Source organism: Capsella rubella, unplaced genomic scaffold (assembly GCF_000375325.1).
Source record: "Capsella rubella cultivar Monte Gargano unplaced genomic scaffold, Caprub1_0 scaffold_3, whole genome shotgun sequence".
Lineage (NCBI taxonomy): Eukaryota > Viridiplantae > Streptophyta > Magnoliopsida > Brassicales > Brassicaceae > Capsella > Capsella rubella.
In genome coordinates this window covers 703,697-727,292 of record NW_006238921.1, presented here as the reverse complement: position 1 = coordinate 727,292, position 23,596 = coordinate 703,697, and the positions used below count along the sequence as shown (strand labels likewise).

Sequence of the window (23,596 nt, the reverse complement as noted above, 5' to 3'; positions counted from 1 at the left end):
CAAATTTTTTAAAAAAATCAGCACCTCTGTACCCACCTTGTTTTTTTTTTTTTTTTGGATCTTTCTCTTTCATTTTGTCGTTTTTCTGGTCAACGTTGTCACTTTTGTTTCTAACTTTTCTAAACAGGAAAATCGGAAATTGGAATTTGATTAACAGAAACATCCAATATCATCAATCAATACATTGGTATCACAAGTTTTTATCCTCTCTAATTATGCTAATCTCGTACCAAAACGTGTGAAATAAATAATTTTAAATTAGGAAAAGTATGTTTAATTTGAAATTAAGGTGGACTATTTAAAGGTCGACCACTGTCCCGTTAACATTTATTATCACCCTGGCATACTTGTCCTCTCCTCTCCCTTCCCTTCCCTTCCTCACGTTTCTCTCCTCTGCAAATTCAAAGCTCGTTGAGCTCAAACCGTACAACTTAATACGTTCGAACCCAGAGCGATATCTCCTTTAGCAAAACCACACTCACGGGATCCATATCAAGCTTCCGTAACCATGGGGTTTGATCCCGAGAGGCAATCGATCTCCTTCGCTGGACAGGTTTCGCAACTCTTGTTTCACATCTTCTTTTGATTTATTCCCCCTTTTCATCTTCCTTGTTCGGTTTAGGTTCTGAGAGCAAATTGTAATAAGGTTTTTGTTTGTTTGACTCTTCCCCTGGTCGATATAAGGGCTTTAGAGAGTTTTTGATGCAATGGTATCGGTTAGGGTTTGAATTGACTTTGGAATCGAAGAGATTGTGTGGAAATTGATTTCGTTATCTCTGTAGTGTGTCTAGCTGGAATAGTATTGGGATTTTAATTGAAGCATGAGATTTTGACCTTAGCTTCTGGGTTTGAAATAACGATTTTATCAATCCTGCATGAATCCTAACTCTATTTAATTGGTGTCGTCACATTTTCTGATGCAAACTATGTTTTCTGTAGATTGGTGATTCTTCTTCAGGTGGGATTAGTGCTGAAAAGGAACCTCTGATAAAGGAGAACCACAGCCCAGAAAACTACTCTGTTCTTGCAGCCATTCCTCCGTGAGTCTCTCTTTCCTTTTTCCTTGTTTGTTAGTCATCAAATACAAATTAATAAAGTTGTGGTCCCAGTTTTTTTTGTTTATTTCCTATTCATCGTATGTTGCCAATATGTTTTGCTGAAAGCAAGTGGCAATCTTTTTGGATATGCATATCACACAGATTTGTCTAAAAGCAAGCTAAGAACTAAAACAAGTCATTTATTGCAGGTTTCTCTTTCCAGCTCTTGGAGCTTTGCTTTTTGGTTATGAAATTGGTGCTACATCTTGTGCAACCATTTCTATTAAGGTAATGCTTTAACCTTGTCTAAGCCTGTGCACTGGTTCTCATGTTTGACTTTTCTAGCTTTCTCAAGTCTTTTAACTGTTGGTGTTCCCAAGCTTACATATCATAGAGCTGTCTACGTTGGACTGTAGTATCTCAGTTAAAGAACGCTATTTCGTAGTTCACACCTGCACTTACAGTGTCATTGTGTTTCCCTTGGATATCTCCTGCATAATCGTTATGCATGTATATTTGTTCGATTGTCTAAGCCTTTCAAAATTATGTCAACTACTCTGCTTTTGCCTCCTGTACAGTCGCCTACCCTAAGTGGAATTTCATGGTACGACTTGTCTTCAGTGGATGTTGGTATAATGGTGAGTCTATATTTCACCTTTCTTGAGTCTTCGACATGTGGATTACCGCATTATTTTTTTGTTCTTATTCCCTCCCTACTGGAGTGCGCTCTTTCTTGTAGATAAGATAAACAACTTTTTTACAATGTTTTAAAATGTTTGTACAGACTAGTGGCTCGCTGTATGGTGCCTTAATTGGCTCCATGGTCGCATTTAGTGTTGCCGACACTATAGGTTGGTTTTTCTCGACTTTCTTCATCTGGATATGTAGCAGTCTATCCAGCTAAAAGAAAGTGAATTGTTGTATTGAATTTTCAAGGAAGAAGAAAGGAGCTGATTTTGGCTGCATTCGTGTATCTTGTTGGAGCCATTGTGACTTCAGTAGCACCTGTCTTTTCCGTACTGATAATTGGTCGAGTTTTGTATGGCATCGGGATTGGACTGGTAAGATAGGTCACATCTTTAGTTTTTTTGCCTGTTAAAACTTGCATGCCCATGTGATCTTCCAATGTGCATCATACATTTGACTAACTAATCAATCAAAGTCAACCTCTACAATTTAGCTATTTAATTTGGTAGAATTATGCTTCCCTTTATTTCTGAGCATGTGCTATCCAATGATCCAACCTGGCTCACTTCTAGAAATTCATTAATTAGTGGAATTTGGGAACGAGTATGCACCTACAGCGATTCTTCTTTTCCTGTCTCATTCTGTTTCATGAGCCATTTTTTATTAATCTAGTTTAACGTTGAAATTAAGATGTTTGTACTCCTGTGTACCATGCTGTTATTGAGTACAGTTTTTAGCATTCTTTTTAACTTGAAAGTTCATATCTTCCCTTGCATTTAGACAATGCACGCGGCTCCAATGTACATTGCAGAGACTGCTCCAAGTCAGATACGTGGACGGATGATATCGCTAAAGGAATTCTCCACTGTCCTTGGGATGGTTGTAAGTTCTCGAAGCTCTGAAGATTTTGGAAATTTATTGCTCAGTAAAAAGTTATAGTATTGCGTCGATCCATTTTGAAACCTTTCTGTCCACCAAGTTAAACCTGAGACATAAAATTTTGTGAAGGGAGGTTACGGAATCGGTAGCCTTTGGGTTACGGTTATTTCTGGTTGGCGTTACATGTACGCAACAATTCTCCCTGTGCCAGTTATTATGGGAATTGGAATGTGTTGGCTACCAGCTTCTCCTAGGTGGCTTTTATTGCGCGCTCTCCAGGGAAAAGGTAATGGGGAGAATCTTCAACAGGCTGCAATTAAGTCTCTTCGGCGTCTAAGAGGCCCTGCCATAGCTGACTCAGCAGCTGAACAAGTAAACGAGATATTGGCTGAACTTTCCTCTGTGGGTGAGGACAAAGAAGCTACATTTGCTGATTTATTTCGAGGCAAATGCTTGAAAGCTCTCACTATAGCAGGAGGGTTAGTCTTGTTCCAACAGGTTGGTGCAGTCAATTCATCAAATTTTCCTCAAGAAAATGAACAATAACTAAATATGTCTGCTTTGCAAATGGCAGATAACTGGACAACCAAGTGTACTTTATTATGCACCATCAATACTGCAGGTTTTTTATTTCATTCCTACATAATTTGGATTTTATTCATTAGGAGGAAACTCTTGAGAGAATCTTAACTTCGTTTTTCCTCTGACATTACCTGTTAGACTGCCGGCTTTTCTGCTGCAGCTGATGCAACTCGGATCTCAATTCTGCTTGGTGTATTGAAGGTATTCATTTTTGTCCATCAGGTTTGACATGTGAAATCCTTTAGCAATTCTATCAAAGGATTGATATGCTTTGTAGTACAACTGATACAATGTTAGAAGTAGTTAGTATAAATGCTTAGCACAATTTAAACTGTTTTATCCTTGTGAGCTAACTTTTTCTGCTGCAAAGCTATTTTGAATTTTTCCTTTCGAAGACTTGATGCGATCCTTTACTGTTGCAGTTGGTTATGACAGGAGTTTCTGTTATAGTGATTGACAGGCTTGGAAGGAGACCTTTACTTCTTGGTGGTGTTAGTGGCATGGTATGTCCTCTGACTTCCTATGTTTGTTCTTTTTAATTGTATGTTCCACTAAATTCCAGGTGTTCATTGTCTTTTCGATTACAAGAGGCCGAATCTAATCGATCCAGAGATTTACTCTTGTGTATATTCAATTGTGTAACAGGTGGTCTCATTGTTCCTCCTGGGGTCCTATTACATCTTTTATAATACTGCACCAGCTGTTGCTGTAGCTGCGTTGCTACTCTATGTGGGCTGTTACCAGGTTAAATTTTCTTACAGATTTGTCTGGTCAAAGTTCAATTGCTGGCAATGTATTCTATTTTGATACAAAAAATTGGATACGACCTTAAGAGACTTTCCACTAATCTTGCAGCTATCCTTTGGTCCTATTGGTTGGCTGATGATTTCGGAGATATTTCCCTTAAAACTAAGAGGTCGAGGAATCAGTCTTGCAGTGCTTATTAATTTCGGTGCAAACGCACTTGTGACATTCGCGTTCTCACCTCTTAAGGTAAAGGAACTCCTTCTTTATAAGTATATATATCTTCAATAGAACTAAGCTATAACTTCAGGAAAAACATGTGTAACGAGAGATTCCCCAGTTAGCTCACATATATCTTGTTCTGTTTTTTTCTCCCAAGAGATTATCGAACTTTTGAGGTTCTAGCTCACCTAGTATTGCTTTGCAGGATCTGTTAGGAGCTGGAGTGTTGTTCTGTGGATTTGGAGTGATATGCCTACTGTCTCTCTTCTTCATCTACTTCATTGTGCCTGAGACAAAGGGTCTCACTCTTGAAGAAATCGAAGCCAAATGTCTCTAAAAGGTTTCTCATCTAAGCTCCATTTTCTCTGCTGCTTCATTGCTTGAGGCTATGGATCACAAATGCAGCAACCGCAGGTCGGAAAGTGGCGGGCGGAATTTTCACTGTATGGATAAAAAGAATTGGTGCAGCTCGCGGCAAAACTTTAATAGATGCTTTGGACAAAATGTTTGCTTAATTTTGTATTTTAAAATGTAAGAAGATACACACACATTTAAAATTTTGTTCTATAGCATTTTTGTTTGGTCTACATAAGCTGCTTCTAATCCGAAACAAAACAAAAACAAACTATCATGATTCATACAGCCTAGGATTAAGACCAAGAATTATGAAATATGAAAGGAAATATAACTGTTGCAAAAGAGAATGGATAACGTGACTGTATGAAAACAACGTGAGACTCAAAAGTGTGTTTTTTTTTTGTAGTGAAATTTGTGTAATTATAATAATCACGTCACTGACAAAACATCATAAAATTACAATATAACGCCATAACAAGAAAAGATGATACGAGAATCGTATTCTTTCAGCGGTTGTGTGGGTCTTGTGGCTATAATCGCACGATCCGCAAAGCCTATAAATACAGAACGCATCAGGGAAGAACACGAAAATAAACTTTTGTTGTAAGGAAACAAAATCAGGGAGAGATGGCAACCACATGCAACGAGACAGCGACCAACAAGCGGGTCATACTGCGAGATTACGTCACCGGTTTCCCCAAGGAATCTGACCTCATCTTCACCGACTCCACCATCGATCTAAAGATTCCAGCGGGATCCAAGACTGTATTGGTGAAGAATCTCTACCTTTCTTGCGATCCTTACATGCGCATTCGCATGGGGAAGCCCGATCCCGGCACTGCTTCGCTCGCTCAAGCTTACAACCCTGGCGAGGTACATTACATAACGACGTTTATTATAGTTTCCGGCAACAATTTCATTATGGAAGCATATATGGATTTGGAAACATTATTTTTAAAAGTTAGAAACATTATTATATTCTACGACCGCTACAGCGTCTCTTATGGTCTCGAAGGGCCCTGAAGAGAAATTATAATATGAATCGTGTAACATGTTCCTACTCCATGTGTTGCTTGCAGCCAATCTATGGGTTTTCAGTGTCTAAAGTGATAGACTCTGGCCACCCGGATTTCAAAAAGGGAGACTTAATTTGGGGATTAGTTGGATGGGAGGAGTACAGTGTTATAACTCCAGATTTTTCACATTCCAAGATCCAACACACTGATGTTCCGTTATCATACTACACTGGACTTCTCGGTGTGTTATCTCTGTTTCTCTTTAGGGACATTTTCAACTTTCATAGTGAGAAAGCTGGCTATACAATTGCCATATTAGTCTGGTCTTTGATTATAATGCATGCTGCATTGCACACAAGCTCCAAATCATGTCGAATAGTCTCTTTTATCGTGAACAAATCTGAAAACAGTTTACAAAACACTTCAAGTTTCAATAGTTTACTAGTGTGTCTTAGAAGCATTCCTCTGTTTATGTCAGGTATGCCCGGCATGACTGCCTATGCTGGGTTTTATGAAATCTGTTCTCCTAAGAAAGGAGAAACCGTCTTCGTGTCAGCTGCATCTGGTGCAGTTGGTCAGCTCGTGGGACAATTTGCAAAGATTATGGGCTGCTATGTCGTTGGAAGTGCAGGCAGTAAAGAAAAGGTAGTCAGATTTTTCTTGGAGTATAGCTGCTGATCCATTTCCTTATCAAACAATAACATAGGTTTGATTGGTTAATTATGTCTTGTCTTTCGATAAAGAGAGTCACTTGTCCCTCTTCTTTCTTACATGTTATAGGTTGATCTTCTCAAGAACAAGTTCGGGTTTGATGAAGCTTTCAATTACAAAGAAGAGCAAGACCTTAGTGCTGCCCTGAAGAGGTCACTAGATCATTCTTCTTATCGTATTGGTATACATATCTATCGCTTCGTGATGAGATATAGAGATCTGACTCAGAACTATATGATATATTATTGTGAACAGGTGTTTCCCAGAAGGAATCGACATATACTTTGAGAACGTAGGAGGCAAAATGCTAGACGCAGTGCTCCTAAACATGAAGTTACACGGCCGTATCGCTGTATGTGGTATGATCTCGCAGTACAATCTGGAGGACCAAGAAGGCGTACACAACCTAGCAACTGTTCTCTACAAGCGGGTTCGGATTCAAGGGTTTGTGGTCTCTGACTACTTCGACAAACACTCCAAGTTCCTAGATTTTGTGCTTCCCTATATAAGAGATGGGAAGATAACTTATGTTGAGGATGTAGTCGAAGGGCTCGAGAACGGACCTTCAGCTTTGCTTGGCCTATTTCATGGTAAGAACGTCGGGAAACAACTCATCGTGGTTGCTCGTGAATGAATCAGGCGTTTGAGTTTTTCCTCGAAAATAAAGCCTTCTCGTAGGCGTATTTTTTACGATTGCTTTTTGGATTTTTGTTTGTTTAATTCTTTGATTGGTTACTAATTAGCCAAATAATAATTGTTTTTTTCTTTTACTAAAAAGCCAAATTACAATTTTGTACCACTGCCTAAGCCCTACAAGTCTACAACACCACAATCATATAGTAGATTGACAATCTTCTGATGTTTTATTGACAAGTAAAAATATTAGTATTTTCGATCAGAATTAAATTTATATAAAACATGTTCATTTGTAATTTGTTTTGCAAGAATTTTTTTAAAAAACGAAGAACACAAGGGCCTTTATATGCTTCAAATACGTGGGCCTGTGTTTATGAGTAAAAGCCCAATTAAATGCGTTGTTCTTGGTAAACGATTCTCCTCTCCCCTGTCTCTCTCTCTCTCTCTCTCTCTCGATAGACTTCTTCACCTCTGAATTTCTCGGTGTTGGAGCAATGGCGTCGAATCTCCTGAAAGCCCTAATCCGATCGCAGATTCTCCCAGCTTCGAGGAGGAATTTTAGTGTGGCCACCACTCAACTCGGCATCCCGACAGACGATCTAGTCGGCAACCACACCGCCAAATGGATGCAGGTACTTGGCGATCATGAATGAGTCTTTACCGTCTTTAGTTTTCTAGCTCTTTCGTATCCCGGATTAATCTTTCCCAGACTTAGATCTTGAATTAATTTAAGCTGCGTGAAATTACTCTGGGATTTAATCTCGGTCATTTCCCCTAGGGTTAGATCGTGATTTGGCATTTTGTTTTTACGGTACTTGATTCATTGTGCTGAAGGTACCTCATAATTTTGACGTGTCTGAAATTGTAGCTGAATATTGTTTGCTACAGTCTCTACTCTGTAGAGATTGTTTTTGATGTTGGATCATTGTTCATAGAGGCATGATCTATGTTTGAAACTTCTTCCAAGTTGTTTAGAATTTTTGAGAACATTACGTTTATTTTTCACAGGTATTACTGTTTTTCTTTTATTATTTTTTCATGGCGAATTTGTGGTATAAGATGCTTCTGTCATGACATAGTTTACACTAGTTCAATCGTCATAGCCATTACCTTCATAGCTATGGTCTTGGAGTTAGTTCCTTCGTTGATGAATTTTGGGAGGTAGATTACGTTTGCATTTTCACTGTTTACTTTTAAATTTTTTAGTCAGATCGAGAAGTTGGTTTGAGCGTTTCCTTTATGCTATCACTACCCTAAGTACCCTTTGACACCAGATTGACTTGCCCTTGATTTTGTGTTCATCACATAGTGTTCCTAGTTAAATATGGCATCTCTGCGTTCATAAAAACTTAATTAGTAACCAGGGCAAGTCATCTTTATCTAGGAACAGTATGTGATAAACCATCTAGTGGAGTTTTATGTTTGGTTCAATTTTCAAATCCGTATAGATTGCATAGGCTCTATATTAGTTCTTCTTTCTGGTAAAGTATGAAGTTTGCTCATCATATATATATATATATATATATATATATACAGTATATTGTTTTTGTCACTCTCCTAGTAATTAACGTGGCTAAGGAACTAATGTTTACAGGATAGAAGCAAGAAGTCACCAATGGAACTGATCAATGAGGTTCCACCTATCAAAGTTGATGGAAGGATTGCTGCTTGTGAAGGAGGTTTGTCTCCTCTTCACATCAGTGGCCCAATATATTGAGTAAATTTCTAAATGAGCAAAAACAGATACTGATGTATAAATTGTATTCTACAAAACTTGCAGACACCAATCCAGCCCTTGGTCATCCAATTGAGTTCATATGCCTAGACCAAGATGAGCCTGCGATTTGCAAGTACTGTGGCCTTCGTTACGTCCAAGATCATCATCACTAAGGCAAATTCTGAAAGAGAAATCACTAGTCTCACTCCCTTTTATTATTGCATTTTCAAAGTTTGTGTATTGTTTTCCTGGTGTGTCGACATCTTCAGCTATAACATATAATAAAGGATTCGATTGAAGTCGGGTATTGTTTCATCCTCACTTCAGCATTCATCATTTTGTAACATCCAAGATCTGATATCACTATTGTATTTTCCATGCTTCTGAGCTCATAAAAAGCTTTGGGGTTTGCACTAGTGACGAGTTGGCTCTCCTTTTCCAACTCTTGTAATGCGTTTAGATCATTTTCCTCACCTACTTAATACGTTTTTAGTGGTTATAATTTTCACTATGGGATGGTGAGCAATTCACATAATTTAAGTTAAAACTGATTGAATTTGCGCGAAAGTATGCGCGAGGAAAAATAAACAAAGTATGCACGAGCCCAAGAAGATTCTTACTAAGCCCACTAATAGGCCTTTGGAACCGGATTGCACTTGAGGCGAATGTGTCGACGTGAACTTAAATAATCCTACGCGCACCTATGGCGCGTCATTAACACGGAGGCAAACCGGGTGGTCTATAGTCCAGGGATTTCGTCGTTTTTACATAATTTTAAAAGAAAGGCGCGTGGAGACAATGGCAAATAAACTTTTTGTTAAAGCAACTCATCGATTGTATTGTATACATAAACTAGCTGAGACTGAGAGTGCGTTACTGAAACTTTCAGGTGAACGAACATCTGTAACTACAATTTGATTTGGATTACACATTTACCATTACGACGCACTTCATCTCGAAAATAACCCGCTGAGTTGCAGATTTGTGTGAACAAAAAGATGATCAATCATCGCAAGTAATAGAAAAATGGTGATACTCTCGCACAAGCCACATAAAATTTTCTCAGATTCCAATTTGAACGAAGTATATATAGATATTTCTCAATTTTATTTCAACCAGTTTGATTTGCGCTTGGTCAGAGAGATAAAAATTTAAAGCGATAAGACAAGTACAAAACCTCTCCTTAACCAAAAAAGAAGAAGGAGAAAACAATAGGAATCAAGTCTCTGCCTAAACCTCGGAACCAACATCAGAGATTCTGTGCCTCTTGGCTAAAGTGTGTGAAGATGACACCACTGGATTGAACTTTTGGTATATATCTCATCATTTCAAATCTGTTCCAGCCAATTTTCTTCTCTGTTGATGCTCTGCAACTTTTTCATCAACAACCTCTCTGAAAAGCTTAGCGTCCAACACACACTCCTCACTTCCATAAACATTTGCTTGAACACTTGCCATCAGTTTCGCAATCTCTCTACCTGAAAACCCTTCGGTTTTTGCAGCCGCTTCCTTTAAGAGCTCCTCAGTGACACCCTTTATCTCGATTTTCTGCTGTTCTTTCCTGAATAGGCGGTGGAACAAACTCCGCTTTCTTGGACCAGCCTCAGCTATGTACTTTTCTAAATAGAGGTTTAAAAGCTTGAACCGCTCTTCTTCTCCAGGTAAGGGGAATTCGAGAACTTCATCGACACGGTCAGCCACAGCTGAGTCTAGGTCACCAGGTCGGTTTGTGGCAAGTGCTAAGACTATGTCTTTGGACTGATCACCCGTGCGGAAGAGAAGAGCATTTAGAGCACTTCTTTGGGCTTCACTCATGTATGTTTTGTTCCTCCTGTTAGATTCCCGTGAACATAACAAAGCCATTAACAAAAAAGTGTTGAAATGATCAACTTCTAAAAAGATACCAGTACTAGCACTTACTCGCACAAAAATGCATCGGCTTCATCAATGAAGAGCAATAAACCTCTCTTAGACTTTTTGCCCCAATCAAACAGTTGGTGAATCTTTGTAACAGCCTGAGATCCAAGGGGAGCAACATCTCCACCCGTCATCAATGCATAATCCAAACCCTACACGAATTATGAACATTAGGAAAATAAGAATAGATGGATGAACAAAACTCTGCGACTCCCACGAACAATCTAAAATTAAGAGCCAAATTCAACTTTCAGATGTTATTTCTGTGATCATGGAAATCAGCAACTAACATCTTCGGCACTACTGAACTAACTCCATCTGCTAGAGTTTCCATTGCCCATTTGGGTGTCTTCTATAACGATTTTTGTAATAACTTAAATATATATGGGTGAAGAAATCATACAGATTTACGAGCAAGCTCTCTGGCAGCCATTGTTTTTCCTGTGCCTGGAGGACCATAGAAAAGCACATTTCGGAAAGGAGCCTGGTGGATTTTTGTGTTGGCGGTTGCATTAGCTAGCTGTTCAATTCTCTTGTGCAGTGGAGGATGCAAAATAACATCACCAAATCCTTTTCCATTTTTGGAAGCATCCTTACCACGCAATGTGGACACTACACGAGAAAGCGAGCCAGACCAAGGGTACTTGCCTCTTGATGATTCTCGAATTAAGGATGGTTGTCCTAATATTCTGTCCACATAGCTCCAGATAACTTTTGCACCTTCTCTGCAACAAGTAATAAAAAATCCGGCTAAGTTTGCATTTCAATATTTGTAGAAAAGTTGACTGGCAGGTAACATAATCTAGAAATGTAAAAATATAATTTTGTTAATCAATAATATATAAACATTTCCATAACCTTTCAACCTGATAACGGCAAAGTCTTTTTCAATATTTGGTCTACATATGTAGTCTTTACCTCGTTGTGTAGATTCCCGCTGCGAGAGCAGTGACACCCCCAACAGCAACAACCAACTTATTTTGATCTGTCAGAATTGCTCGCAAACCGCCTAGGAAAACAAGAGTAAAATGTGAACACCTTTAACAACCAGAATTTCCATTGATTAGAGCTATGCATACATTCCGAGGTCACACGTCTATTCTAATCACTAATTCATTGAACTACACAGGGATTTTTCCATGGCTAGTTAAACCTGCCAAACAAAATCTAGACAACAGAGAGACCATGTATGGATTTAAATCTCACACCTCCAATATGGTCAAACGTTGTGTTTATGGCCGCAACCCATTTCTCTCTTTCTGCATTTGCACGATCCACAAGCATTCTCCTATTTACATCTTCAGCAAGCCTAGCTTCATGGGCCCTTCCTTCTGCTTCTGCTATTGCTTTGACTCTGATGGTCTCACGTTCAATCTCAGCCTTCTCCCTCTCAGTTTGTCGTCTCTGTGCCTGGATCTGTTCCTCAGTAGCACGTCGAGCTGATTCCTGTCTAATGGCTGAATCTTCTTGCATTTTCACAAGTTCTTGATTTCTTGCTCTGTGGAACTCATTCTCAGCCTGTAAAACAATTTACACAGCAGAAGCTGTTAGAAAGAAGAAAAGAAACTCCCAGTGTTGTAAAATTGTTTTGAGAATTACATGCCTGCATCCTCTTTCTTGCCAAGTCATCTTCATAACGAGCCATCTGCGATTTTGTCTGCGCTTGGTGTTGAGCAAGTTTTTTCTGTTCATCATATATAACCTTATGCCTCTCCTGTAAAATGGAAAATATGAGACACAAAACTTTGCCTCCAAGAAGCAGCTAATCCGAATAATGAAATGATGCAGAAAATATGTCTGATATTGATCACTTGTAGCAGGTTTTGTCATAAGATACAACTTTACTAAGACAACAGTATAAGTCATTGTGTGTAGCAGTTGCTAACTCATTTCTATTAGGTCGCCATTAGTTGTAACGCCATAATCCAATAATATTATAAACAGACCAAGTATCAAAATATTGAATAATGAACTTAAAAGTTAGTTGAACTCACAGTTTCAGCTTGGGCTTGCATAGCTTTAAACTCTTGCGCCTTTGATGCAAACTCAGTTTGCTTTGTCTCTTCTTGCTGCTTAATGCTCTCAAAAACCTAGAATAAACCAAATAAACAACAACTGTGAGCTCAAACACAACTGATAAAACACAGAAAGAGAACACTACAGAAATCCAACACAGAATGCTAGCATTTTAAGCTCAAACCTATCTCTTTAAGCTTTATCATACAAATTATAACAAAAAGAATCCATTTCTAAAGCTTTCACTTCCCTAAACGAAGCTGCAGGGAAGATAGTAACCCGTATAGAAACCTTCCTATGTAGCCTTTCCTAAACCTAAGCATATGATTCGATAGGTTTTTAGAGTGAGAAGTTCGAACACACAAATTCCTAATTACACAAAGAAAACAAGGTCCCAGACCTTTTTCGCGTAAGAAGAGTTGTTAATCTCCTTCAAGGCCTTAGCTCCTCGCTCCAGAGCCTCTGGATCAAAACCACCGGAACTCGTCCTGGGATTATCATTCCGAGCTCGCGGAGGAGCAGAAGACTCTTTACCAGCAGGAGTCGACGGTAGCCTCTGAGTTTGCGAAGCCGGAGGAGAAGTCTGCTGCTGCTGCTGAGGATTCGAAGAAGTAGAGAATCCAGAGAAATTGAAAGGACCATCTGCAGAAGCGACTTTAGATTGCGCAAGAGAAGCCGAAGCTGCTAGGGCTGAAATCAATCCAATCGCACATTTCTGAGCCATTAATTTTCTGTGAAACGAGACTTAGGATTCTTCAAGATTCGAGAATGCTGTACGAAAAAGAGAAATAATGACTTATGAAGAAGAAATTGGCTTGGAGAAGAAGAAATTCGAAGCCGAAATATATGTTGCCATTACAAAGTTCCGACGAGGAGAAGAAGGTTCTCAAGGTTTTCGTAGGGTTTATGCGGGACAAGTGTTTTGGGATATTTTACGGGTTTTAGCTTATGGGTCGGTTTCCGGATATTTAACCCGATAGCCCGACCCGTTTTATGAAGCAAATTAATGGGAGGAGATGAGTAAATTAAAAAACTCTGGCACTTGAATTGAATAAATTATACATTAACTGTAGCAAAATAAATACTTCCATCAAGAGATCAAAGATTACAAAATTTAAAAAGACAAGTAAAAAAATGTCCTTTTCCAACCAACAAAAAAAAGAAGACAATGAGAGAAGTTCTTGACTTGCTATACTTTTTGTGTGTTCTTTGCCAATCTCTGTCTCTCTATCTTTATAAAGGACCAAAGAGAGAAAACTTTTGAGAAACCAAACCAACGAATCATGGGAAAGTGAAAGATCCTCCGATTTGAGTGGAGCCAGCAGGTGGATTAATGGCGACCCAAAGCAGAGAAATGGTGATGGCAACAAGTCCAGACCAAACATAAACAATGGTTGGAGTCCTTCCTCTTCTTCCCATAAGCCCTTTAGCGAATGGATAAAGATGAGCCAGTACCCAGAAACTGAAGAACACTCCTCCAATCAACTTACTCCACTGCGGAATCACACTGTATATCGTCCTGCTAAACCCTACCGCGATGGCTATTAGATTCACCATCATGATTGTGATCGGTGGGATCATGAGTGATGTCCATTTCACAATGTAAAGATCAGCGAACTCGTCGTCCACATCGTCTCCTCCGGATTTAGATGTCAATGTGAATGAGATTTCGATTCCGGCAACAACTTTGAGCAGTCCTTGGATAACCGCGGCTAAATGAGCGCTTGTTCCTCCAATGAGCCAGAACTGTTCGTTTCTCCACCATTCCTCGAGTGAGATTCCTGACCATTTGATCTCGAGCAGAGCGAGCAAGCAGAGTGTAATGGAGATGATTAAGAGGTAGACAAGGAATGTGACGTTGAGTGTTTGGACTATAAATTGGCCTGAGAAGAGGGAGAGCGCAGGGAGGAAGCAATAGACAATGAGGAAGATCGATGTGAACGGGTAGATTCCGACGTTTAGGTAAGCAATTCTCTGTAGGATTTTCATTCTCGGGCTTGCGAGGAAGGCGTTGTTTCTCGAGAAGAAGATCTCGACCGAGCCAGTAGCCCATCGGAGAACCTGGTGCAGCCTATCCGTCAAGTTGATTGGAGCTGTGCCTCGGAAAGCATCCCGTTTTGTCACACAGTAAACCGATTTCCAACCTCGGTTATGCATTCTATAACCTGTGACCACATCTTCCGTGACAGATCCATAAATCCAACCGATTCGAGATCCCCACTCGGTTTTATCCTCGTACCAGCAAGAGATGACAGCTATGGCTTCTGCCACGGTTGATGCATCCAGAAGCTCACGAGGAATCGTGAGAGCGCCAGGAGGTCGTCCGTTTTGCACAGCTGGGTGATCTGCAAGAGGACGGCCTTGGAACTCTGCTACCGGGATTGAATCGATAAGGAATGTCGAGTTTCCGAATTTCTTTGGAACCAAAGAAAGATTCATCTCTTCATCATCATCCGAGTCACCACCCATTCTTAAAGACCGGTTTTCTTCTGGGACACGGCTTTTCTTCTTCTTGCGAGGGAAGCAACAACTGCAGAATCCAGGATGGTGTTCTTTAGCCCGAGGCGGATCGAATCCGTACAATGCAATTCTTCTAAAGAGACAACCCGTTCCGACGTAAACCGGACCCATCAAACCATCAAGAGCTCTCATGTTCACATCAAAGAAGACAGTGTTGTGATTCGCATACCGATCTGATGGGTCAATACCTTCAAACCGTTGTGGAAACTGAACATAGCAAAGCCGGTCACCACCTCGATCCATCATGAAACACATTCCTTCTCTCAACGCCTGAGAGTTGTATATGTAATGATCACAATCAAGATTCAGAATGAATGGACCGTTGGACATAATTGCAGAAGCTCGGACCAGCGCATTCATGGCTCCTGCTTTCTTGTTATGGTCATAACCCGGTCGCTTCTCACGCGAAACATAGACAAGAAGCGGAAGACGAATGTCAACATCTGTAAGATCCAAGAACCCTTCAGATACTCCATGTAATGGTTCATCACTTGGCGGCTTCAACATCACCTGCATTTATCAAAATTTTGAAAAACATTGATCTTAGAGGTGACCAAGAAACTGAACCAAACCAAAAATATTAAACCTAGCAAAAAATTTATCGAACTAAATTGACCGAAAACGTTGTCAAACACAATCAAACCAAACTCCAGCTTTAGTTCAGTTATGAATGAACTGAATGCTTCAAACCAAATTAATACCAAAAAACTGAAATGAACCGAAATGTACCTGAATGATACCGGCATGGTCACTACGGGAATGATCAGGACCAGAATTTATCCAAGTTCCAGGCCAATGAGTACCATCAGCCATCCAAGTAGCTTTAGGAATTTTGACTGGCTCTACTATCTCATCATCCCTGTTCTGTCTCTGCAGCTTCATGGCCTTAATCTCTTCCCTTGCGTGATAAGCATCAGAACGGCGCCTGATTGAGTCAGGCAAGCTGTTGATCCTAACCTTAAACTCATCATACTCACGCTTCACCCGTCTTCGATCTTTAACAAAATCAGCCTTCACCTTGTTTTTGTAAGGATCTCTTTTCAGACTAAAGTATGAATCCGGATTCCTTGGCTCGATATTGTGTTTACGACAGAAAGGAACCCATATGTTTGCAAAACTCGCTGCTTCAGCCATGGCTTCAAATGTCAAAAGCGCTCCTCCATCATCTGAAACATAGCAAGCAAGCTTTTCGACAGGATAGTCAGCAGCGAGAATCGATAAAATGGTGTTGGAAGTGACAAGAGGAGGTTCTTTCTCCGGATCTGCTGTGGATACAAACATATCGAGTCCCGGGAGATCAGATTTCCCAGTTGGGTTGCTCGGTGTAGGTGTTTCAAATTTTTCTTTAAGAACATTGAGATCTGTAGCTCGGTTAATCGGACACAGCTTTGGAAGCTGATCAAGAAGCCAAGAAAAGGCGAACCATAACTCACAAACCACAGACATTCCCCAAAGCCATAATGCATCTTGGTTTTTGTGCTTAATCCTCCACATCAAGAACAACGCAAGAACAACAATTCGGATAAATATCAAAAGCCTGCAAGAGAAAATCAAATGTGTCAGCAAAAGTTTGAACAAATATAAGCGGTCTGAATAAATATTTTGAAATAAGAGGAAACTTTTTGGATGTCTGGATAAAATTTTTGAAATAAGAACAAACTTTCCCACCTGTAAGGACTAATAACAGCTGCAGGAATTTGCAGTTTCCGAGTAAGCGGTCTCCACGGTCTGCTCATCAGATCCTGCGGTCCCATACCCTGTCCATTCCCATCTTTGTCACTCCCGAAATTCCCATCTTTGGTCCAGAATGCATTTCCATAACCGTAAGTCCCACTAGTCTCAAACAACCACCTGTTGTGATCGAAATCCCCGGTTTGACTCCTCATCAAACCAGACTTAGTCGACTTCATCAGTGACAATCTTCTATCCATCTTCGATCCACCCGCTGGTGGCGGAAGCATAGGCCGTTGCTGCTGCTGCCCCTTGTTATCAGCAAAATCCGCCAAATCCGTGTTCCTGTAAGGCTCCTTACACCCGGGACACATACCGCCTGTTTTCACAGCATCCACAAAGCAATCCCTACAGATTTTGAAATCACACTCACAAGGAAGAAGATCTTGACCTCTCTCATCACTCATCACCTTCACATCACAGCCAGGAATGGCGCATGACGAGCCTTTTGCACCGGCCATCTGTGGGTGGCTGGTCGTTGTCTCGATCACTTTGTCCATAAGATGAGCCCGAGTCACGCTGTTAAAACCGCCTGTAAACAAGGAACTGGACACGTACTGCTCCTCAACCTTCTGAGAAATGGAGGGGTCCATGGGTTGGTTATCGGGAGTTGGCGGAATCTGGACGGTATAATTAGTGAAGTCGACACTACCGAGCTCGCTATCGAGATCATCTCTAGAGTAGTTGACAAAGCGTCCAGAAGAAGTCCTGCGGGCAAATGTGACAGAGTTTGGCATAGGCTGCTGGTTCCTCCCAGCTTCAGCAGCATCAGAGTTTGTTGATAGATTGGATCTACTATTGGTGAAATGATTATTAGACGCCATTGTCTAATAATAACAATATCCACCGGACTTCGTAGCCGGCAGATCCCTGAAAGAAAGCAAAAGTAATAATGGTCAAATCTCCTAGTCATTGTTACAAATCACAAGAATTTTCACATGATCTTGAAGTGGATGACTATCAATAGATCTAAGCTAAAAGAAGAACAAAACTCATAGTAATGTTCCATAAAGACATGAAAAAGGCATTGATCATTTGTTTCACAACCCCACCAAAAGAGGAGAAGCTTAAATCTGAAGCTAAAGAGGGAAAATCTAAATGACTAGCTCTATTTCAAACTCTCAACACACCCATGTTCCCACAAATATAGCTTGCCATCAAAGTCTCAAGAATCGAACTGGATCCTTCCACATTACAACTATAAGAAGATCTCACACACAAACTAAACAAGAAAGCAAGGATGTACCAAGAGTACCTGAGAGGCTGTAACAGAGCAACGTTAAGCTTCAGATCTTCTCCACCCGAGAGGTACTTAGAGAGAAAACGCTTTATTTAATTTAACAAAATCGATACGAAGGAATCAATGTGAACGTGTTGCCCAAACTAGTTAAGGAGGAGAAAGGAGAAGAGGAAGAAGAAGAGACGAGGAAGGGACTTAGTCGTGAGCAAATACATCAGCACTACTACCTGCTTTACTAATACACGTTATGATGGCAACGATAACCCCAATTTTTTAATTCTGGAGATCTTTAAATTAAAATAACAATAAAATTCGGAGAAGGAAGAAGATAGGATGAAAGAAGAAGATCCAAAGATCTCAGCTCTATTGAGTTCTTTTTCTTTTAACTTAAAGAAAAAAATAGTAAGCTTTTGAGACGGTAACAGTGACTACGACTGTCAAAACGCCGGTGAGAGAAGAAACCGGCGGAGATTTTTTATTTTAACCTTTTGGAATCCTTTTTGAGTTGAGGTTTTCGGACAAGGTGGCGAATTAAAAGGTCTCATTTTTTTTTTGTTATATATTTTAAAATAACGCGTTCGATTCCATGTATAGAAAAATTGAAAAGGTGAAAAAAGGGGAACGGAAGGGTATTTTGGGGAATGCAAGGGATTAAGGGAACGCGGAAGCAGCTTTAGGGGTATTTTGGAGATTTAGGTTGATTTAACGTGTGTCTGTGTGTATGTGAATTTTGTTTTTTTTTTTGTAAATACACGGTCTTGTCAAAAACGTCAATCACGCATGTGTTATGGGGAAGGGGAAGCAAAGAAAACACACCACCAAATAATTCTCAGTTTAATTAAAGATTAATTAAAATCAACTAAACAAGGACGAAGTGAACGTCACGCGGTTCTCTCAGTTCCATTATTCATGGTTTCGACTTTCGAGAGATGAAAAGAAAAAACTATAAAGACGTGCCTCCTGATCGTTAACGAAGAAGGAAACTAAACAATGTTGCAAGTCTTCGTCCCCTTCAAGTAACATCATTACAAATCGGTTAACTGAAAGAAAACAAATTATTGTTGAGAAATCACTTTCAAACCATTCCCAGACAAGAGTTGGCAAGATACAGAAGACAATTGAGGAAAAACAGATTCAGGTTTTGGCCATTTGAGACGGTTTTCAAGACGATTAGACCAAGTGAGATTCCGAGGAGGCTCTCTTCTTCAGAGATTTCTAATCGACTTCTTATCCAAGTATAGCTTGAAGTTGCAGCTATATAAGTCGTTGTACTCTTCCATCTCATCCAAGACAAGTTTAGACACTTCAGGGTTGTTCATAATCTGTGTAATTCCATCCTCTTCAACGTAGATCTTCATCTCCTTCAAACACGAAAAGTAGTCCAAGAAATGCTCTATCATGTGCTTTTCTTTCATTGTTACTCCAAAATCTTTAATCTCCACCACTTTCACTGGACAAGATCTGAGTGAACGGCCTTTTTCCTTGCGATATATGCAGTCACAAGCATCCCCGCATTTATCCGTCACATGGTGCACGATACCCTGAAAGCAGAAACAAGACAGCAGGGTTATTTCTGCTACCTGGACTGCATGCTTTGTCCAACTAGTTTCATGGTTCGTACTCCCACCTCAAAAATCAGAATTTCTAAATGTGGACAATTCCTTAGAAGAACTGGCACTGCTTGCCATCCTCGACCCTTATCACTGTAAATAAGTAACTTTTTGACGTTGTGGAACACTGGCATCGAGTCACAGCATAGAGAAAGCACCTGAAAACAAACAAGTAAGGAAATACCGCAACCAGACATATTCCAATCAATTAGCAGTCCAGAAAGAATAAAAACAGAAAACTCACCTCGAGTATATCAGGACACAAGTGAAGTTCCTGAACATTTTGTATGCCATTCATGAGCTTCACCACATTACCAAAGTGGAGAACGACATCATGCTCTAACAAATCATTATTTTGCGCTCTCACTCGCTTGATTTGATAGTCATCTACTCTAAGGGCGATTCGAGCGAAAGATAAGTTTTTCATATTAACTAATGGATAGTCCTCCGCAACATAATCAGAGTAGACAAAGGAAAGCAGATTTGGAGTATCAAAAGAAATGCTCTTTGGATTTTCAGAGCGGATGCAGGTAATATGGAGCGTTGTGAGAGTAGAACTTGACACGGTTTCATCAGAATCTATCCACTGAATATTAGACATTTGAAGATCCTCAAGCACAGGAAAAGAAGGAAGAAACTCCTCAAGCTTATCATCACAAAAAAACCTCGGCGAGTAAACACAAAGAGTCTTAAGCATTGGTAAAGAAGTGCCTTCAGCTCCAGTCCACCAGTGAATACCAAATGCACTTTTTAATTTCAGATTGACTAGTGTCTCACTCACAAACAAATCTTGAGGCATGTAATAACCATACCCCAAATCAACAGTGAGATCAAGCTCCAAAACACCACGCTGCAGCACTTCACATAACCAACGATTCACATGAGCTGGCGAAACACCAGTTTCACACTTGAGAGAGAACTTACGAATGGGAGAATTGCCCTGCAAAGACAGTACTCTATCCACAAAATCCATGAAGCTTTCTAGAACACCGTCTCTTTCCCGTTTATCCTCTTCCGGATGAAGAAACTCAGAGTCATCCAAGTCAAGACTAGGGAGTAGGGACAAGTGCAAACAGATTGCGCCACTTCTTTGAGAGAAGAGACGTCGAAGCAGCCTCCTTTGTGGTAAGGAAGGACAATATGTGACAACGAACCTCGTCTGGTAAACTGCTCAACGGATCCATCTTCTCTGCAGAGAAAAACATAACACTACGCAAATTAATTTTACCAAACCAAACACAGTTCCACTGGTAGTAGAGCGATTGAGACTAAGAACAAAAAGTCATAGCCAAAAGATATGAGTCTACTTCGGCACCAACCTTTTCTACAGAGGCCAATCTCCAAGACCAACAGTGAAATTGCAAATTTTCGCAGCTGTGAATCACCTCAAATTAGGGCAATGAGGCGTCGGTGAGAGAAGAACACTGACTGACTGAGAGAAGAACACTTCAAATTAAGTGCGGAATATACATTATTTAATTTTGCTGGTTGTGATTTGACGTGTTACTGTTTTGTTTTGGAAACACCAATGATTTGACGTACATTACTCTCCTGTTTTAATTTTAACATAAACTAATAACGTAAAAAACCCACTTAACAAAGTAAAACCCATTTAAAAAAGTAAAAAAACCCACTTAACGACTTGCTCTAACCATCATGTAAACAAAGTTAACAACATCACGCGGGCGCGGCTAAGACAAGGCATGAGTCAAAAGATTGGAGACTGTGGAGTTTGGTCACCAACAATCGCATCTGCAAATTCTCCGACTTAAAAGTTCACCATTTGCTGTGACCTCCTCGTATTGAAGGAAGCTTCATGTTCACCAATTTCTCCTGATGTCTGCTCGTTCAAACAACATCAAGATTTACTCAAGTGATGATCAAATGCAAAGACTGTTATATGCACACAAGACTGAGTCACAGGTTGAAAATCATTAACCTAAAACAATCAGAAAGTTTTACGAGGACTTAAGCAAAACAGGCAATCAGTCTGGCCTAGCCGAGGATAATGTGCCACCAGCAGGATATGCTAATTAAAAGATTACACATAGCTAATAATGAAAACAAAGCAAGGATCTGATCAGTCAAATTCCGAGGGGCTTTGTTCAAAGACTTCATTGTTCAGTCCACTTCGCACTTGTCACATGGCTCGTAGAGTTGGACATTGCAACTATATAAATCCTCGTACTCGTCTATCATGTCCAAGATGAGATCAAACACTTCAGGGTCGTGCATAAGCTGCGAAGGACCATACTCTTCTCTACAGATCTTCATCTCCTTCAAACATGGAAAATTGTCCAAGAAATGCTCTATCAGGTGCATCTCTTTCATTGTTACTCTAAACTCTTTGATCTCTACCACTTTTACTGGACAAGATTTGAGCGACCGGCCTTTTTCCTTTCGGAATATGCAGTCACAAGCATCCCCACATTTATCTGTCACATCGTGCACCAGACCCTGAAAGCAGAAACGAGAAAATAAGGTTATCGCAACTATGAACTGCATGTTTTGACCAAGTAGTTCAGTGGTTTATAGTTTCACCTCAAAGGTTAGGATTTCCAGATGTGGACAATTCCTTAGAAGAGCAGGCACTGCTTGCCATCCTCGGTCGTCGTCACTCTTAATGCCCAACGTTTTGACGTTGTTGAACACAGGCATCCATTCACAGCAGAGAGAAAGCACCTGAAACAAGTAAAACATCCCAACTATAACATCTTGCAAAACCAATATACCTCAAGTAGACCAGAAAGAAGAAAGTAGAAAACTGACCTCGAGGGTATCAGAATGCAAGTGAAGTTGCTGGACATTTTGTATGCCCTTCATGAGCTTTACCACATTGCCAAACCGGAGAACAACATCATCATCTGACAAATAGTTATTTGGGGCTCGTATTTGCTCGATTTGGTCTTCATCTACCGCAAGGATGATACGAGCCTTGAATAGACTTTTCATATTAACCAATGGATAGTCCTCAGCAACAGAATCAGAGTAGGCTAAGGAAAGCAGATTTGGGGTATCAAAAGAAACGCTTTTTGGTTTTCGAGAGGCTTCAGAGCCGGTGGCGCTAAGAAGTAGCTTAGTGAGGGTCGCACTTGACACGGTTTCATCAGAATCTTTCCACTCCGTACCTACCAATCGTAATTCCTCGAGCACAGGGAAAGAAGCAAGCAGCGTCTCAATCTTCTCATCGCATAAAAACCTCCAAGAGTCTATATCAAGACTTTTAAGCATTGGTAAGAAAGTGCCATCAGCACCAGTACACCAACGGATACCACCAAATTCGGTTTTTAATCTCAGATTGACTAATGTCTCACAGAGGAACATCTCTTGAGGCAGACAAAAATCATCTTCGAACTCGATGGTGAGATCAAGGTCCGATACACCACGCTGCAGCACTTGGCATAACCAACGATTGACACAAGCTTGAGAAACCCCACCAGTTTGACACTTGAGGGAGAACTTACGAATGGGAGACGTACCTTGCAAAGCCAATACTATATCGACAAAACCCATGAAGCTCTGAAGCATACTATCACTTTCCCACTTAGCCTCTTCCGGATGAAGAAACTCAGAGTCATCCAAGTCAAGATTAGGGACAAGTGCAAACACATTGCGCCACTTCTTTGAGAGGAGCGATGTCAAAGCAGCCTCCTTTGTGGTGAGGAAGGACAATATATGACCACGAACATCTTCTGGTAAACTGCTCAACAGATCCATCTTCTCCGTTGAGAAAGAAGTACGCTACGCTCGCTCGCTCCTAAGCAAACCAATATTACCAAACAGTTCCACTATAGTACTAGAGATGTTAAATCAAACCAAACAGTTAAAAACAACGCGAATGGGAAACCCGTCCTCAGAGCAAACTGATTCTGAGATTGTAGCTCCCCTAAAGATGATAATTTTGAGACTGCGAAGTAGAAAAGACTGAAACTGTTAATTTTCGCTGCACTTCAAATTAGGGCAATTCACGTCTA

General features: G+C 40.3%; 7 protein-coding genes across 8 annotated transcripts; 3 read left to right on the top strand and 4 right to left on the bottom strand.

The window, feature by feature from the left end:
• The first annotated feature begins 328 nt into the window (after positions 1–328).
• Positions 329–4,720, top strand: LOC17893115 (D-xylose-proton symporter-like 1). 2 transcript variants are annotated; one of them, XM_006297426.2, is made up of 14 exons: positions 329–553; positions 940–1,040; positions 1,247–1,325; positions 1,616–1,675; positions 1,822–1,888; positions 1,974–2,098; positions 2,505–2,606; positions 2,733–3,101; positions 3,178–3,225; positions 3,324–3,386; positions 3,608–3,688; positions 3,831–3,929; positions 4,041–4,178; positions 4,357–4,720. In XM_006297426.2, the coding sequence occupies exons 1-14, from the start codon at positions 509–511 to the stop codon at positions 4,486–4,488; spliced, it is 1,509 nt and encodes a 502-aa protein (XP_006297488.1). In that variant the 5' UTR covers positions 329–508; the 3' UTR covers positions 4,489–4,720. The 2 variants fall into 2 exon arrangements, with proteins under 2 accessions (XP_006297488.1, XP_023641743.1); XM_023785975.1 differs by having other exon boundaries at positions 3,324–3,407.
• Positions 4,721–5,002: 282 nt separating this feature from the next.
• LOC17892187 (NADPH-dependent oxidoreductase 2-alkenal reductase) lies at positions 5,003–7,027 on the top strand. The gene is made up of 5 exons (XM_006300011.2): positions 5,003–5,381; positions 5,588–5,765; positions 6,003–6,169; positions 6,305–6,387; positions 6,491–7,027. The coding sequence occupies exons 1-5, from the start codon at positions 5,136–5,138 to the stop codon at positions 6,867–6,869; spliced, it is 1,053 nt and encodes a 350-aa protein (XP_006300073.1). The 5' UTR covers positions 5,003–5,135; the 3' UTR covers positions 6,870–7,027.
• Positions 7,028–7,295: 268 nt separating this feature from the next.
• On the top strand, positions 7,296–9,004 carry LOC17893240 (NADH dehydrogenase [ubiquinone] iron-sulfur protein 6, mitochondrial). The gene is made up of 3 exons (XM_006298693.2): positions 7,296–7,503; positions 8,466–8,550; positions 8,652–9,004. Exons 1-3 carry the CDS (start codon positions 7,366–7,368, stop codon positions 8,759–8,761), a joined length of 333 nt encoding a protein of 110 aa, XP_006298755.2. The 5' UTR covers positions 7,296–7,365; the 3' UTR covers positions 8,762–9,004.
• Positions 9,005–9,655: 651 nt separating this feature from the next.
• Positions 9,656–13,413, bottom strand: LOC17893084 (ATPase family AAA domain-containing protein 3). Its single transcript, XM_006297129.2, has 8 exons — positions 12,922–13,413; positions 12,500–12,595; positions 12,109–12,219; positions 11,714–12,023; positions 11,424–11,514; positions 10,909–11,230; positions 10,509–10,657; positions 9,656–10,419 (listed from the first exon to the last, which is right to left on the bottom strand). The coding sequence occupies exons 1-8, from the start codon at positions 13,243–13,245 to the stop codon at positions 9,912–9,914; spliced, it is 1,911 nt and encodes a 636-aa protein (XP_006297191.1). The 5' UTR covers positions 13,246–13,413; the 3' UTR covers positions 9,656–9,911.
• Positions 13,414–13,542: 129 nt separating this feature from the next.
• Positions 13,543–18,543, bottom strand: LOC17893843 (cellulose synthase-like protein D3). Its single transcript, XM_006296798.2, has 4 exons — positions 18,028–18,543; positions 16,710–17,642; positions 15,771–16,578; positions 13,543–15,551 (listed from the first exon to the last, which is right to left on the bottom strand). Exons 2-4 carry the CDS (start codon positions 17,594–17,596, stop codon positions 13,803–13,805), a joined length of 3,444 nt encoding a protein of 1,147 aa, XP_006296860.1. The 5' UTR covers positions 17,597–17,642; positions 18,028–18,543; the 3' UTR covers positions 13,543–13,802.
• Positions 18,544–18,942: 399 nt separating this feature from the next.
• On the bottom strand, positions 18,943–21,077 carry LOC17891452 (F-box protein At3g03040). The gene is given in 5 exon segments (XM_006297772.2): positions 18,943–19,553; positions 19,640–19,780; positions 19,867–20,682; positions 20,684–20,806; positions 20,942–21,077. Coding segments are annotated over 4 exon segments (1,416 nt in total). The 5' UTR covers positions 20,942–21,077; the 3' UTR covers positions 18,943–19,217.
• Positions 21,078–21,539: 462 nt separating this feature from the next.
• On the bottom strand, positions 21,540–23,575 carry LOC17893837 (F-box/LRR-repeat protein At3g03030). The gene is made up of 3 exons (XM_006297524.2): positions 22,392–23,575; positions 22,164–22,304; positions 21,540–22,079 (listed from the first exon to the last, which is right to left on the bottom strand). The coding sequence occupies exons 1-3, from the start codon at positions 23,337–23,339 to the stop codon at positions 21,744–21,746; spliced, it is 1,425 nt and encodes a 474-aa protein (XP_006297586.1). The 5' UTR covers positions 23,340–23,575; the 3' UTR covers positions 21,540–21,743.
• Between the last annotated feature and the right edge of the window lie 21 nt (positions 23,576–23,596).

Coding starts and splice junctions, on each gene's coding strand:
- LOC17893115 (XM_023785975.1), top strand. CDS start 509: ATGGGGTTTGATCCCGAGAGGCAATCGATCTCCTTCGCTGGACAG. Junction 3,102..3,177: donor GGTTAGTCTTGTTCCAACAG/GTTGGTGCAGTC, acceptor TGCAAATGGCAG/ATAACTGGACAACCAAGTGT. Junction 3,226..3,323: donor ATGCACCATCAATACTGCAG/GTTTTTTATTTC, acceptor ATTACCTGTTAG/ACTGCCGGCTTTTCTGCTGC.
- LOC17892187 (XM_006300011.2), top strand. CDS start 5,136: ATGGCAACCACATGCAACGAGACAGCGACCAACAAGCGGGTCATACTG. Junction 5,382..5,587: donor AAGCTTACAACCCTGGCGAG/GTACATTACATA, acceptor TGTTGCTTGCAG/CCAATCTATGGGTTTTCAGT. Junction 6,388..6,490: donor CTTAGTGCTGCCCTGAAGAG/GTCACTAGATCA, acceptor TATTGTGAACAG/GTGTTTCCCAGAAGGAATCG.
- LOC17893240 (XM_006298693.2), top strand. CDS start 7,366: ATGGCGTCGAATCTCCTGAAAGCCCTAATCCGATCGCAGATTCTCCCA. Junction 7,504..8,465: donor ACACCGCCAAATGGATGCAG/GTACTTGGCGAT, acceptor TAATGTTTACAG/GATAGAAGCAAGAAGTCACC. Junction 8,551..8,651: donor GATTGCTGCTTGTGAAGGAG/GTTTGTCTCCTC, acceptor CAAAACTTGCAG/ACACCAATCCAGCCCTTGGT.
- LOC17893084 (XM_006297129.2), bottom strand. CDS start 13,245: ATGGCTCAGAAATGTGCGATTGGATTGATTTCAGCCCTAGCAGCTTCG. Junction 12,024..12,108: donor TGGCAAGAAAGAGGATGCAG/GCATGTAATTCT, acceptor ATTGTTTTACAG/GCTGAGAATGAGTTCCACAG. Junction 10,658..10,908: donor GAGAGCTTGCTCGTAAATCT/GTATGATTTCTT, acceptor TAATTCGTGTAG/GGTTTGGATTATGCATTGAT.
- LOC17893843 (XM_006296798.2), bottom strand. CDS start 17,596: ATGGCGTCTAATAATCATTTCACCAATAGTAGATCCAATCTATCAACA. Junction 16,579..16,709: donor GCTGTTATTAGTCCTTACAG/GTGGGAAAGTTT, acceptor TTTCTCTTGCAG/GCTTTTGATATTTATCCGAA. Junction 15,552..15,770: donor ACCATGCCGGTATCATTCAG/GTACATTTCGGT, acceptor TGATAAATGCAG/GTGATGTTGAAGCCGCCAAG.
- LOC17893837 (XM_006297524.2), bottom strand. CDS start 23,339: ATGGATCTGTTGAGCAGTTTACCAGAAGATGTTCGTGGTCATATATTG. Junction 22,305..22,391: donor TGCATTCTGATACCCTCGAG/GTCAGTTTTCTA, acceptor TACTTGTTTCAG/GTGCTTTCTCTCTGCTGTGA. Junction 22,080..22,163: donor TGGAAATCCTAACCTTTGAG/GTGAAACTATAA, acceptor TTCTGCTTTCAG/GGTCTGGTGCACGATGTGAC.